A 16,422-nucleotide genomic window follows, 5' to 3' on the forward strand; every position below is an offset into this window, starting at 1 on the left:
TATCCTTTGTGGTGATAATATAGCCTTCTACTTTAATTTATACAGTAAATATAATGGTTTGAATCTTTTTATTTCAAGTACCACAAAATTCAATAGTTTTTGCATCAAAACCAACTCGTTAGTAAAAGTAAATAATGATCCAAATTTAATAATTTCGCAACACGGTTTTTTAATTTACTATTTATGAACATACTAATTAAATTTGATACTAGAAAAATAGGAAGGATTATATTATCACTTTATGCAGCTAACAGTCTGACACAATATGTTTCTTAATATGTATTAAAATAAATAAATTATAGAGGCATTATTCTGACTTAGATAGACCATGTAAATGTTTTGGTGCAGTTTAAAAAATACATTTATAATTGCATCAACTGAGTTTATAATTTATAATAAGCATCTGTAGTTTTTATCTATGATGAAGATTTTCTTCAATTGTTACTATTGTCAAATTAAATTGATTGTAAATATACCCCTCATAAAAAAAAACTATTAGTTCCCATCAAGTAAATGAACAAATCAATGATCCGAAGTAGCACCGTCTGAAATTAAAAATTATTTTAGTCTAACTAATTTTGTTTCTCAACTTTTTACCTGCAATGAAATTTAAATTTATGAACGAAAGAAAATATTGTCCGAATTCGTTTTGAAAAAGAATATAAATTAGATTTTGAAATCCACGGAATCTGACAAAAATTAAGTTGGCGAGTGAGTGAAATTACGTAGAATATTTCCAGTCACACCAAAAGAGCTTATTTAAAATATAGGAGATTCACTTGGAGATTCGTGTCAGAATAAAATATTGACTCAAAACTCATTTTACGTGGGCGGAACTAGAAAATTTTGATAGAGGGGACTGAAAATTAAAATGTATAAATATGATAAGTGAGATTTGAATTTAAGACATCCCAACTATAAGACAAAACTCTAACCACTATACTACAAATAAATATTTTTGATCGTTATTGAGAGAGGCCAGACTATATAGAAAGTTCCGAAAAAATAAAATTTAATTAAATATCAATCTATATAACTAAAATTTTAAAATCACAGGGGTGCTTAGTCACCTTTTCAATATACTAAGATCCGCACCTAGCTACCTATCGCAGCTGGTTATGTTATTAGTTTTCTTACCGGAGAACCTGAGTTCAAGTAGAGTGGGTGAGTTGCGTAGAGTGCCTACGAGTTGTAATCAAAATAAAAAATAAAAAAAAAACTTATTCTGCAGTGACCTCTGCACTAACTCAACTTTTTGAGTTAATACAGAATAAATCCAGATCATCTGATCTGTGTTGGTATGAATATAAAAAATGTCCAGTGTGTCAAGAGCTGACTCATATGGTTCCAGGAGATGTATTGGTCTCGATCGACTTTGTCTTCTTGTAAAAATTTGTGTCTCTTTATTGATGTTCGATTTGTAATTCGGATAAATTTAGGATTAAAATTAAAATATTTTTTGAATAATGATTGACAATGAAAATTATAAGTTAGATCATCAAAAATTACAAATTGGTATTCAATATTGAATTTTAATCAAAAAATTATTTTTTATTGAGTATCTAATTAGTTAATAGGTTTAAATCTAATTCAATATTCCCCTGAATTGTGTTTCAATTCATATTGAATTAGCTTGAATTCTCATCAGACAGTCAAGATTCAAGATGCATTAACTCTAAAAGGTGAGTTAATGTAGAGATGCTGACTTGTTCGATACTGTGTTGGATCTGAATTCCAAGGTGGTCGTATGATTATGGAGTATGGAGCGTAGTGACAAATGAATAGTTCGGATTTGGTTCAGCGAGATCAAAAATTCGTAATTCGAAAATGGTTCGGTACAATAAAAAAGAAAAAAAAATTTAAAGAAAACTCCGAAAAAAAAATTCCTCAAAGAAGACCCAGCAAAAAAAAATTGGCTTTTTTTCGTATTCTTTAGACGAATAATTCGTGAGTCGCGTTTTATATACATTTTATCTATAAATAAAACATATTATATTATTTTTTTTTATGTTTTATTTTGAGTCCAGTTCAAAAACGTTAAAAATAAATAAATAAAATACAAATAAAACACTGTTGTAAAATTAAGATAAAGTTGCAATAAAAGTAAGTAAATAACAAGAGAGATAGAGAGAGCAATAACAGAATTTTATTTTCCACTATTGTGTATAATATATGTGTGTCAATTCTCTATTTACAAAGCCTCTATTTATAGGCTAGAAAGATATGTTACAATAATAAAGGAGAAAAATGAATGTCCATGGTAGTGGAGATAGTGGAGGTAGTGGAGGTAGTGGGCAATGAAATGATAATTAATATTGGAAGTTATAGAATGAACATCCACATAAATATATTTTATAACACTTCCCCTTGGATGTTCATCTTTCATTATACGCTGTTAATATGATACTTCAAGATCGATATTAACATGATACTTCATGACCATGTACTGCCTCATTAAAAACTTTACCAAGAAAAACCCATTGGGATAAAAACCTGGTTAAGGGAAAAAGAGTACAGTGCGTATAATGCTTCCCCTCATTTTGATATCATTGAATATCCTTCAATCGATGTAGACCTATCGTCTTTGTGAGTTGTACAAAAACCTTTGTCGGTAAAGATTTTGTGAATAGGTCTGCCAAATTGTCGATTGTTTGGATTTGGCAAACATCTATTACGCCTTCCTTTTATAGGTCATGTGTCGAAAAGAACTTTGGTGCAATATGTTTAGTTCGGTCTCCTTTGATATATCCTTCTTTGATTTGTGCAATGCATGCTGCATTATCTTCATATAGCGGAATAGGATTTACCTTGATGTTTTCAAGTCTGCATTCTTCTTGAATATTTTGAATCATTGACCGTAACCAAATATATTCTCAACCCGCCTCGTATAAGGTGACCAGTTCGGCGTGATTTGAAGATGTAGCTGTAAGAGTTTGTTTTGTCGATCGCCATGAAATTGCAGCTCCACAATAGGTGAATACATATCCCGATTGAGATCGTGCTTTATGTGGATCCGGTAAATATCCCGCATCTGCATATCCAACTAAATTGAATTTTGTATCTTTTTGATAGTATAACCCCATATCTCTAGTTCCGCAGAGATACCGAAATACTTGTTTAATTCTATTCCAATGTCTTCTGGTTGGTTTGGAACTATATCTTGCTAACACATTTACTGCAAATGAGATATCGGGTCTCGTATTATTTGCAAGATATAATAATGCTCCGATTGCACTTAAGTATGGTACTTCAGGACCAAGCACTTTTTCATTATTTTCTTGTGGGCAAAAAGGATCATTTTCTGCATTTAGCGATCGTACAACCATGGGTGTACTCAAAGGATGAGCTTTATCCATATTGAATCTCTTTAATATTTTTTCAACATAATTTAATTGATGGATAAATATTTCATTCTTTAGATGTTCGATCTGCAGGCTGAGACAAAATTTTGTTACACCAAGGTCTTTCATCTCAAATTCATTCTTCATTAATTTTGCAGTATTCTCAATCTCTTCAGGAGATTCAATAATATTTAAATCATCAACATACACTGCAATAATTGTGAAACCCAGATTTGATCTTTTAATAAAAACACACTGACTAATTATATTATTTTTATATCATTCTTTTAGAAGGTACTCACTCAGTCGATTATACCACATTCGACCAGATTGTTTTAGTTTGTATAAAGATCTTCTTAATTTTATAGAGTACATCTCTCTAGGTTTTGACTTATATGCTTCAGGCATTTTCAATCCTTCAGGGATTTTCATGTATATGTCATTGTCAAGTGAACCATATAAATATGCTGTTACAACATCCATAAGTCGCATTTTTAGATGTTCTGCAACTGTGAGACTTATTAGAAATCTGAGAGTTATTGCATCCACTACAGGTGAATATGTTTCTTCATAATCAACTCCAGGTATTTGTGTAAAGTCTTGTGCCACTAGCCTTGCTTTATATGTCACAATCTCTTTTTTCTCATTTCTTTTTATGACAAATATCCATTTGTAACCTACAGGGTTAACATCTTTGGTCCAAATACTTGCCGCTTGTCTAATGAACTTAATTCTGCTTGTATGATATATTTCCATTTAGGCCAATCATTTCTATGTCTACACTCTTCTAGAGTTTTTGGCACATTATCTTCTTCGTTTATAACATCGCTTGCTATAGCGAATGCAAAGATTTTATCAACATGTGTTTTATTTCAATTTAATATAGTATCATTTATTACATAATTTATAGAAATCTCATAATCATTTGGTACTTGAGTTTCTTCTGGAACTTCATCAACCTCTTCTGGGGTTTTATCAACTTGTTCATGAGTTATATCATTAATCTCTTCTGGAATTTTATATACTTCTTCAAGAGTTTTACTGTCAACCTCTTCTGGGGTTTTATTGACTTCTTCAGGAGATTTACCATCAACCTCTTCTGGAGTTGGACCAACTACTTTATTATGCTCTTTCCTTTTACGTGGATTTACATCCTTAGAACCAAGTGGTCTTCCACATTTTCTATGCACATTAGATTCATTAAATATTTTTGTAATGTCAATTCGAGCAGGTGCGTTTATAGCTGGAATATGTGATTTAGTAATTCTATTCGTATCTGTGAATACATCAGGCAATTCATTTGTAATTCTTTGCATATTTATGATCTTTTGAACTTCGAGTTCACATTGACCACTTCGGGGGTTAAGATAAGATAACGATGAATTCCAAGTTATTTGTTTATCCACTTTTTGTTTTTCTTCCCTTAAATTTGGGAATATTGATTCATTAAAATGACAATCAGCAAATCTTGCTGTAAAAACATCTCCTGTTAATGGTTCTAAATATCTAATAATAGAAGAAGAGTTAAAACTAATATAAATTCCCAACCTTCTTTGACGTCCCATTTTTGTGCGTTGTGGAGGAGAAATTGAAACATATACTGCACAACCAAATACCTTTAGATGGGACAAATTTGGTTCTCTTCTAGAGACCAATTATAATGGAGAATATTTATGATAAGCAGTTGGTCTTAATCTAATTAGTGCAGCGGCATGTAATATGGCACGTCCCCATGCGGAAGACGGTAAACTAGACCTCATGAGTAATGGTCTAGCAATTAATTGTAATATTTTAATCAACGATTCTGCCAGACCGTTTTGTGTATGAACATGGGTCACTGGATGTTCTATCGTAATTCCAATAGACATGCAATAATCATTAAAAGTTTGAGAAGTGAACTCACCTACATTATCAAGCCAGATTCTTCTGATTTGATAATCCAAAAAATTAGCTCTTAATTGGATAATTTGTGCTAATAGTCTAGCAAATGCAACATTTCTTGTTGCTAACAAACTCACATGTGACCAGCGTGTTGATGCATCAATTCACACCATAAAATATCTAAACAGTCAACATGGAGATGTAATAGGTACACATATATCTCCTTGAATTCTTTCTAAAAATGAAGGAGCTTCAGGTTCAACTTTATTTGGAGATGACCTAATAATTAGTTTTCCAAGAGAGCATGCTTTGCATGCCATATCTTTTGATAATAAGATCTTCAGGTCCTTTAAGGGATGCCGATTTGCACTTTCAGTTATTCTCCTCATCATTATATTTCCTGGATGACTCAATCTGTCATGCCATAATATAAATAATTTTGGATCAACTAACTTCTGGTTAGTAACAACTAACTTCTGGCTAGTAACAAGTAACTTCTGGTTAGTAACGGCTAACTTCGGGTTAGAAACCGTATTTGATTCTATTTTACTCATATAAATATTATATAATCAAGATGACATTGCTTGCATCTTTTCAATTATGATTTTCTGACCATTCTTAATAGATGTTATATGAAGATACTCGTAATTTTTCTCATTCATAGTTTCAATATGATAACCATTCTTTCGAATATCTTTAAAGCTTAGTAGATTTCTTCTGGATCTACTTGAATATAATGCATCATCTATTATTAATTTTGTTCCTTCAGGTAACAAAATACAAGTTCTTCCAGAGCCTTCTATTAAATTACTTGTGCCAGATATAGTGTGAATAGTATTCTCACCAAGATGCAATTGTGAAAAGTATTTCTTACTTTTCAATATGGTATTAGTTGTTCCATTGTCTACCAGACATGGATCTTCATTACTTATCATTGCGTCAGCTATTTTCATGATTACTTAGCAACTTCTTACGAGCAAGTCGTGTTGATAACGTGTTGTAAAATTAAGATAAAGTTGCAATAAAAGTAAGTAAATAACAAGAGAGATAGAGAGAGCAATAACAGAATTTTATTTTCCACTATTGTGTATAATATATGTGTGTCCATTCTCTATTTACAAAACCTATATTTATAGGCTAGAAATATATGTTGCAATAATAAAGGAGAAAAATGAATGTCCATAGTAGTGGAGATAATGGAGGTAGTGGACAATGAAATGATAATTAATATTGGAAGTTATAGAATGAACATGCACATAAATATATTTTATAACAAACGCGAATATACCCCGAGTCGCGAGTTTTGTAACTGTGGTATCGAGTATGGACTCTCCCTGAACCGCCTGAAGTCCGCTTTTCTGCCCACAGAAATTTTGAGACAAGCATTCAGTTCAGTGTGCGCCTGCTGGCGCAAATTCAATCTCTTCCACTCTACGTTCTGTTCTTCTTCATGTTCCACACTAATCTTAAACCATCCAGTGCCAATCGGGAAGTCTAAATCAATCGTCACCAATACTAACCCAAGATCCTGATGAATAAGTTTAGTCACTGGAAGCAATCTTTGACCTTGAGAACTGAAAATGGACAGTTAAAATCTATCCGTACCATTCTATGGAACTTCCTATACTGGAGAGGAACTCAAAGGTAATCCTGGGTTGATATATCGTAATCCCGATAGCAACTATTTTTGTCGACATGAACCCGGAGCATACGAACAAACAAAGCCAAAACTGGCGAGGAGACGGAGACGCACTATATATCTGACTAAATGGCCCACGTTGGAGATTCGTCATTAGTCTATGTTCAGTTAGATATTCAAATTTCCTCCGCCATTTTAGTGTTTACTAAAATAGACTTGGATCAAAACCTTCTAGAAGCATCCCCCATCGAGTCTATTGGCACTTCCGACTTCTAACGAAACAATGTAATTCTTAACTTACGTCGGCAAATCCTCAATTCAACTCATATTAAAATCTAAATTTTCACTGTAGTGACTCATTACATAGATTTTATTAGCTATCAAATGTTGATAGTAACATTCGGACAAATTATCAGATTATATAAAATGAATTTTAATACATTTTGTTTTGTATTAATCCATATGATAACCAAGTTTTAGTTTTATCGAAAAAGAATAAATTTAATTAAATCTTTTGAGTCACTTGTTTTTTTCTATTATATGTTTCTTCTAAGAAAAAAAAAATCTTATATGATCTATACAATGAAAAAAGAAAATCTCATATAACCATCTCCCTTCCTCATAATTCAATCAATTATATGTATATTATCTAGATATCTAAATGCAGTAGAGGATGATTATTTTAGCTACAATTTTTTTTTTAAACTTATCATATTAAAGAAATTTTTTATAAAAAAAGATAAACAAAAAATCATGCGCTCATAAAAATAGTTAGTATAAGTAGGTATATTTTGATATTTTCTCTAATAAAGGAGAAGAAAGGGAATGTTTATTGCAGAATTTTTTTAAACAAAGTATCGGTCACGTCATTTGTGTGTACTTCCGTAGAAATTTACAGTGAGAATATCAGATAACTGTCCCGCTCCTCTACCAGACCTCGGCATCTCCCCCAAGGCCCCATCGGCCCAACGTCTCCTCTCCGCTAAGCTCACCTACCCATCTAGAATCCCTCTTCTCACCAAACCCATAAATCTGGAGCGATACTCACAAAGAGAAAAGAGAGACTGAGGCGGGAGAGAAGGACAAAGAGAGAGCAGAGAGATGGAGATGACGCAAGGGGAAATCATCTCGATCGCCGTGGCAGTGGCGGCGGTTGGTGCGGCCGCTGCCTTCTACTTCTACAGCAACAAGAAGCAGAAAGGTTCGTCTTTCTCTAGGTCAATCTTGTCTGATGAATAATCGATCTGTTCTGTATGCAATTCCTATCGTGTTGATTGATTTGATTCGATTTGAGTTGCTTTTTGTTTGGTCCTGATAAAGATGCCAGTAAAGCAAATTTGCGTAAATACTTTTTGATTGGTAGTATGAAACGGATCATCCAATGTATTTAAAAGGTTGAAGATCTATAGACTACTGATAAGTTTGGCAACCCTGACACCTGTAATATTAACTTATATTTTTGAAATCCGACAAGAAAATTATAATCTATACTTTATACATATTATGTACATGATAAATAATGAAATTTTATGCAAGTTTCACTGATCATCAAATGGCATGAAATTTGCAATGATTCATATTTAAGTATTTGACGGCATTTGATGGAATACCAAATATATTTAAATTGCATCATAATTGATATAGAACCAATCTATTAGGAAAATGACACGTTTATAAGTTTTTCTTATGTTTTTAAATTCTGTTGGCATGATTTGAGCATGTGTTAGCAAGGTTGTCAAGATTAGCCGTTGTCTTGGGGCCCCCACCCAATTTAAAATAGAGATAGGGACTTCTTTAGAGATAGGGTTAGCTCATTTGAGTAACTTCGATAATGTAGATCGAGTGCTGATATATTACTAAAATCTTTCATGAAAGTTTGGTAAGTTAATCAGAAAATTTAATAATGTGTACTAATTACGAATTAGCCAGCATACACTTTTTAATACATACATTTTTCTTTATTATTGGTATCCCTTTTAGAAGCATTATTACTCTCTGGTGTTGCTATCCTTTTGTAATTAAGGTTATATAACTAAGTCAAAAAATAACTACTTGCCAGGTTCTCTCGACCCAGAGAATTTCAAGGAATTCAAACTTGTAGAAAAGAAGCAATTGAGCCATAATGTGGCCAAATTCAAGTTTGCATTACCTACACCAACTTCTATTCTGGGACTTCCAATTGGGCAACACATCAGCTGCAGGTTGGGCGTTCGTTCTTATTTAATTTAAATTCACACTTTTCTTTTGGCCTTTAAAGTTCTTACAAAGAATCAGGTTTGATCCGAAACAATGATTTAAGTCAACGGTAAAGCGCAGTGATCAAAACCAGAATCTCACCTCGATATAATTGGTGAAGTTGAAGGGATCAAAATTAGAATCTCGCCTCAAATTGATTTTGTCTTTCTTGTTATTTGTATTTATTTGTGGTGTTTCTATTAATGCAATAGAGGTAAAGATAGTGTGGGTGATGAAGTGATCAAGCCTTACACTCCAACCACACTTGATTCTGATATTGGTTACTTTGAACTGGTTATCAAGGTAATATTCAATATTATGTATTTGATACTTTTCAAGTTTTCACTATTACTTGATTGAATAGTATAACTTGGTACATGTGTATTCTCTAATTAGATGTATCCACAAGGAAGAATGTCTCATCATTTTCGTGAGATGAAAGTTGGTGACTACTTGGCTGTGAAAGGACCAAAGGTAATAATTTTCCTTTACATATTTTGCTCTAATTTCTTATTATCATTTTATTTTTTCATTTAATGGTATATCAATTCATCCCCCATTGTTTAATGCCATAATTATTTTATCGCCTTATTCTAGACAGTTCTATTTGATCAATTATGTGATTTATTGCTTAAATGCATTGAGAATTTGTGATGCTGTGGTTCTGGTTTGTTATTACCATGAGTCCTTGATCTTGTTTTTTACATTTTATTATTGTGGTGAGCTTCTTAATCAAGAATGTATATTTCTAGGGGCGTTTCTCATACAAGCCAGGACAAGCAAGGGCTTTTGGAATGTTGGCTGGTGGGTCAGGAATCACACCAATGTTTCAAGTAATTTTAATTTTGAAACTGCAATTGAATTTGTTTCTACAATTGTTTCAGGTTTTATTTTTCTCTCGTAAATTAATTCATATTAAATGGCACCATACCTTCATCCTCTAATATTTTAGGTGGCAAGGGCTATTCTTGAAAACCCAAATGACAAGACGAAGGTTCATCTGATCTATGCTAATGTTACTTCTGAAGACATCCTTCTCAAGGTACTTCTGCTTATCACATTCATTCTTTTAAAATCTTGCAAGTCATTAGTTGAAGTGAATTACTAATTATGGCATGAGAGAGTTTAATGTAGGATGAGCTGGAAGCAATGGCTCAGAACTACCCAGACCAATTCAAAATTTACTATGTGCTGAATCAGGTACCTAATGATTTCTTCTAATATAGTTGACTTTGTCTTAGTAGTTTTCTGCTTTCTAAATTTTTTCAATTTTTTTTTTTTTTTGTTCCTTTACCTTTATTTTAATTCAGCCTCCTGAGGTCTGGAATGGTGGAGTTGGGTTTGTATCCAAGGATATGATCAAGGATCAATTGCCACCCCCTGCATCTGACATTCAGGTATAATCTTGCCCTAAAAATTTAGTTGAAAGTTGAAGATAGAAAATGGAATCTCTGTTAAAGGTTGGTTTATATGGTGGAATTCATTTTTTCTTTATTTATGCTAATTTATAGATTTTGAGATGTGGACCTCCACCAATGAACAAGGCTATGGCTGCACACCTGGATGACCTTGGTTACACAAAGGAGATGCAGTTTCAGTTTTAGATTCTGGAGCTTTTACTTCAGTATATCAATAATTTTTTATACTGTTTGTGATGGCATTGGTACTATGTCTTTTGACTATTTACTTATTTTGTCTAGTCATTGAGCTATTGGAAAACACTGGGTAATTAATTGAGGGGGCCAAAAAGAGAGAACTAGTGTGGCCCCCCAAACGGCTGTTGCAGTACAAAGAATTTTCTTTCTTAGCTTCTATCTGAATATTGATCAAAGTACATTAACTTAGTTCTTCTTGGAGACTATTTAAAATTTAGAAATCCACAATCCTCAACATTTATGAAAAGTACCAAATGAATAGTGTCATTCTTCAAGCCCTTTTTTGTTTGTGCTGTTCATTGGGCCCATCACTTTTTTCTGGTGTTTAGTTTTGGCAAGTGAAGTTTGTGTTATTGGACTGATCAGCCCTCTGTTGCTTTGTCAGTTCCTTTTTTGGTGTTTTCCGGTGTGTATTCATTGCTTATCATCTGAGCCTTTCTTTTTCTTGTGGGGGTGTACTTCCTCTCTCTATACATGAGCACTGTCCTTGATGGCTCTTTTGCTGTGTAGGGATGTGATGCATTATGTGCAATTCATGTTTTCAAATCAGATTCTTTTGTCCCTTTGGATATGTTGTGAACAGTTCAGTTTTGGTGATGGATTATTTTTATTTGTTGCTGGATCATGCGGAGGACTAATATTAAAGGCTTCCAGTGCATTCTACCTCGGATCAGATTGACCTCAAATTTGATCGGACGGTTCGGATCTAAATAGAAATATTATGTTGTCTCAAGGGATTTGGTTTCTCGTAGTATTTTTTTTTTGTTTCTTTGTCGCAAGGGTTTCTGACGGTCAATTGCCTTTCTCCTCTATTTGAGATATTTTTTTTGTATGATGCTGTAAATGTTAGTATTCTTAGTCTGTCAATAGGCCCTTTCATTTTTTGCATGCGAACGATCTAGTGGCCTCAACTATGGTGTTGGTATTATATGCTAAGTATGTCAAGCTGTCTAATATGTTGTAATATAAATATGTGATGTGACGAAGTTAAATTTTTATGTATTGTGATCAAATTCGGAAGGCATTTGCGGTATGTGAATGATCACAACACGTTAGTTACGTTGTGATTATGTGTGACATGTTCAAATGTAACTGGTAACATTTGATCATATTTAACTATTTTTTAAAATTTAATATAGTTTATTCAAGATTCTCATTCAACTAAGATCTAATGGTCCTAATTATGCATGACCATGCGACATGACGTGTTGTGCTGTGATTATATCTTTTGCGTGACCACATCTTGTTGTGCTAAGGTTTTGAAGAATAATACATAACACAAATAGTCATGTCACGGAATACGTGAATGAGAGTATGTAACTTGCACACGTCTTTTAGTGATGGAACCGAACATGCCATGAATTGGTCACAACATGACTTTTTTTACATCCATATCGTATATAAATGTCAGTATTTTTGGTCTATCAACAAGCTCTTTCTTCTTTCTTTATTTAATTTATCAAATTTTGGAGTACCATCAATTCAATGCGAACGGTAACAGTGCCCTTAAATATGATATGGCATTGTCGTATTGAAGGTATTGAATGTGAGGTTCGTCAAGCTGTCATGCATGATAAATTGGATGTGACTAGCGATCTACTGGCCTTTAAATGTGGTGTTGGTATTAAATCATACTTGAACAATGTCCATGTCAAATATGATACATGGTTATCGGCAAAAGAAAAAGAAAAATATATCATGCATGGTAATTGATCAAATTATTTGTTGGGTATAATGATGGTAGCAAATACTATCATTTCGTGCAATTTGAGTACTTTCGATATTTGAATCAAGGATCATCTTGAGAAGTTTGTTCAAATATGTATCCAATTTTTTATCAGCCTGTACAATATAAATCATCTACTTAAAATGTTGGGTTCTCAAATTCAAGTACTATTCACGATATTTGATCAAATTGTCAAGCTATTCATAGTGTTCATTGAATATATTTCTTAAAACATAGTAGTCGACGACAGTATCAATTGATTGTACCATACATCCAATTGGTTATCTTCTTTCGAACTCAAAGAAGGTGCTTCCTTGCTTGAATGAGGCATAACTGGGGCTCATGGTAAGAGTAAAGCCAGCCCAATTAGAGTTTCTATGCATCATACTAAATGCTTCAGAGGAATGAGGAAAATATAAATGGAGAATTCAGTATACGAGAACAAATGTTTTACATTAAACCCAACTACAAGAATATTAAGCTATGCAACAGCATCTCTGGTAAAAGAAATTTCAAAAACCAAGTTAATATATTTGCAATACGTCTGTAACTGGTATTTACAATACAAAGAACTATTTAAAAAAAACAAAAAAAATAAAAAACAAAGTAAACGCATCTACTACTTGCACTAAGCAGGTGGTATTTTCCAGATATGTCATATCACGAAGGGAGAAGCAACGGAATCACATGGAGTAAGAAACACTTCCGAGAACAAAAGCAGCAGCATTTCAATATTTAAAAAGATGGGAGGAAGAAGAATAAGGCATCAATACAATAAGGTCCTTCATGCAATTTAACCCTCAGATACATGCCCAGTACATTGTCATTTAGGTTACTAACAACTAATTCCACACCACCTCAATTCTAAAAGCATGCTTTCCTTCAAATGGATCATTTTGGAGCAGTAAAAAAAGGCCATTGTGAGGATAAATTTTGAGATTTTTGCAAGGATATACATGAAATTTTGCCAAACAATTTAGTACTCCCAGTGGCATTACTAATGCCAACAAGAACCGTAATTAGCTGTGTTGCACCTGAATCCACAGTGACAAGTTTGTAAATCAAGAATAATTTGGCAAAGTCTAAAATTTGTATTGGGTATAATACAAGTGCTATGCAGAGACCTTATTACTATGCCAGAACATGTGTACTTCTCAGGGAATAATGAGCAAGCCACAATTGTTTCCCTGTTTCACCACTTGCTTCTTTGAAGGTAGCATGCTTGGCTCAAAAACTAGCCATTCCATGATTTTTTTTCCATAATTGTGCTAATCTATCTAGCACAATTAACAGTAAAAAATAACAAAAATACAAAGGCAATTGAATATAATAAGAAAGCTAGTAGGAAAAATAGATTACTGAATCTCAACACACACAGAATGAAAACACGAAACTATCGACAAATACAAATAGCTTTAATCTTCCAAAACCAAAATAAAGGAAGCAATATTATGAACTTGAGAAACAATATATTAAAAAAAGAATAATAAGGTCTCTGGCATGTACAAATGGAAGGGGACAAACAAATGAAAAATATATTAAGTCAAAAGTCATCAGTCAAAATGAAGTGAAATAATATCAGATTCATATGATTTTATTAGTATTAAAATGCCTCAATCCTACAGATACAACATGAAAATCTATCAAATTGGATACTATTATTTGATCTCGACTCGTGTCTGCTTCTCTTTTCTGTTGCCATAGCAGGACCAATCTAGTCAAAAGCATACTAATAAAATTAGAAAAAGAAACAGTTAACCAGTAGCATGCTGTTCTCATGTCATTCTAATCAGACAGCAAATTATCAGAACTCATTTTAAAGAAGAAGATAAATAAACAATAAGCATCGGTTTTACATATTTATGTTCAAGACTAGCAATTACATGCCCTCAGAAAGCTTATAATTTCACTTTTCCAGTACCAAGTAGAAAATGAGCAAGCTTATCTTTTCAGTACCAAGTAGGATCGTCTGAAAGCTTTAGAAGGAGCAGTATCAGAAAATCACTACTTTCGGATGGTCCAAAATTTTTAGATCAAGTGATTTTCTACCAATCTAAAAAAATAGTAAAAAATTCTAAAAAAATGTAAAATTTGGTCTGCAAGTACATTTTCATATGGAGATTCAGCTGTTTGAACTTAGAAAATTGAGAAATGGATCCATAGGACCATCCATAATATGCATATTACCATAGCCTCACTCTTTCACTTTTCCAAAATTAGCATTTAAACAAAATAAATCCATCGCATCAAACTGCCAATATTCACTGACAAGTGAATCCTTTGTTTAATTTTTATGGACCCATAAAACAAGAATCTGTATCCTCCCAGGTACTGCACTCGGTACAATTAGCTCCAATGAGCTCCCAGCCGAGCGATTGGAATTCGTATTCTCTGAGTTAACTCAAATTTTGAGTTAAGATCTGGACCATCCGATTTAAAACTACACTAATATTAAAGGGACCCGTGTGTTATAGGCATAAGGCCTGATTGGCCCGAATTCTGATTGCACGGCTGAAAAAATAAACTCAAACGGTATGTTAATGCAGAGGATGTGGATTCAAGCGATTGGAATTTGGTGCCTATTTAGATATAGGGGGTCCGTTTTGAGATTCATGCCAAATTAAAACTGACGACTCAGATCTCATTCTACTCAGTCAGATATTGCAGTGGATCTGAATTCTAAAAACAAGTGGCCAAATCAAATTCTACTTGCATCTCAAAAAACAAAGCTTGCTATGTTCTCATGCCAATGAAATCAATCCACCAGAAAGGAATCAAGCTGTCTCAATTTTCTTAAGGATCAACACTTCATCATTGGGCATAAAGCAAAACTGAGAGAGAAAGAGGTAGAGAAGAATGAAACATCGAAACAAAAATACAAATATAGAAGTCACAATCACGATGTACTAATATGCATCTTCACAGAAGAACTAAAACGGCTTCAATATTAAAAGAATAAGCCAAAAATTGGGGAGGTGGTGCAGTTTATGCTAGTTTAGGCCATCCTAACTTTAGGCTTGTGCCTAGTTATGCCAGCATATTTAATGTTCACTTGGTAGAATAACTGAGATCTAAACCCTTTATTCTATGGTTAGTCCTCAACCAAACATGGTGAAAAGTACCAATGCCAACGAGAACTGTAACTAGTGTTGCACCTGAATCCACAGTGACAAGTTTGTAATTTAAGAATAATTTGGCAAAGTCTAAAATTAGTATTAGGTACAATATGAATGTTATTCAGAAACCTTATACTGTGCCTGAACATGTGTACTTCTCAGGGAATAGTGAGCTAGCCACAATTGCTTCCCTGTTTCACCAATTGCTTCTTTGAAGGTAGCATGCTTGGCTCAAAAACTCCTGCAAGGAACATAATCCAAGGAAAACAGCCATCCCGTGATTATTTTTTTTTCATAATTGTGCTAATCAGTATAGCACAATTGACAGTAAAAAATAACAAAAATAAAAAATGCAATTGATATAATAAGATAGCTAATAGGAAAAATAGAATACTGAATCTCAATACACACAAAATGACAACACGGAACTATCAACAAATACAAATAGCTTTAATCTTCTAAAACAAAAAAGGAAGCAATATTAAGAAGTAGAGAAACAATATATTAAAGAAAGAATAATAAGATCTGACATGTACGAATAAAAGGACACAAGCAAACTAAAAAATATTAAGTCAAAAGTCAGTGAAAATGAAGTGACGTATGTGAATGAAATGTCAGATTCACATGATTTTATAGTATTCAATTTTCAAATGCCTCAATCCTACAGGTACAGCATGAGAATCTATCAAATTGAATACTATTATTTGATCTCGACTCATATCTGCTTGCCAAAAAAATACGGACAAAATTAGAAAAAGAAACAGTTTACCAGTAGCAAGCTGGTCTCATGTCATGCTAATCAGACAGCGAATTATCATAACTCATTTTA

General features: G+C 33.0%; 1 protein-coding gene across 1 annotated transcript; it reads left to right on the plus strand.

The window, feature by feature from the left end:
* The first annotated feature begins 7,719 nt into the window (after nt 1-7,719).
* CBR (NADH:cytochrome B5 reductase 1) lies at nt 7,720-10,979 on the plus strand. Its single transcript, XM_078325574.1, has 9 exons — nt 7,720-8,062; nt 8,921-9,062; nt 9,309-9,399; nt 9,493-9,570; nt 9,849-9,929; nt 10,049-10,138; nt 10,231-10,296; nt 10,407-10,493; nt 10,608-10,979. Exons 1-9 carry the CDS (start codon nt 7,963-7,965, stop codon nt 10,698-10,700), a joined length of 828 nt encoding a protein of 275 aa, XP_078181700.1. The 5' UTR covers nt 7,720-7,962; the 3' UTR covers nt 10,701-10,979.
* The last annotated feature ends 5,443 nt before the right edge of the window (nt 10,980-16,422 follow it).

Source organism: Carex rostrata, chromosome 2 (assembly GCF_964058835.1).
Source record: "Carex rostrata chromosome 2, lpCarRost1.2, whole genome shotgun sequence".
NCBI classification, from domain to species: Eukaryota; Viridiplantae; Streptophyta; class Magnoliopsida; order Poales; family Cyperaceae; genus Carex; species Carex rostrata.

Bases quoted from the DNA above. Each gene is read 5' to 3' on its own strand.
- CBR (XM_078325574.1), top strand. From the start codon at position 7,963: ATGGAGATGACGCAAGGGGAAATCATCTCGATCGCCGTGGCAGTGGCG. The intron at 9,063-9,308 runs GTTGGGCGTTCG...TTAATGCAATAG, and splicing joins GGGCAACACATCAGCTGCAG to AGGTAAAGATAGTGTGGGTG. The intron at 10,494-10,607 runs GTATAATCTTGC...GCTAATTTATAG, and splicing joins CCCCTGCATCTGACATTCAG to ATTTTGAGATGTGGACCTCC.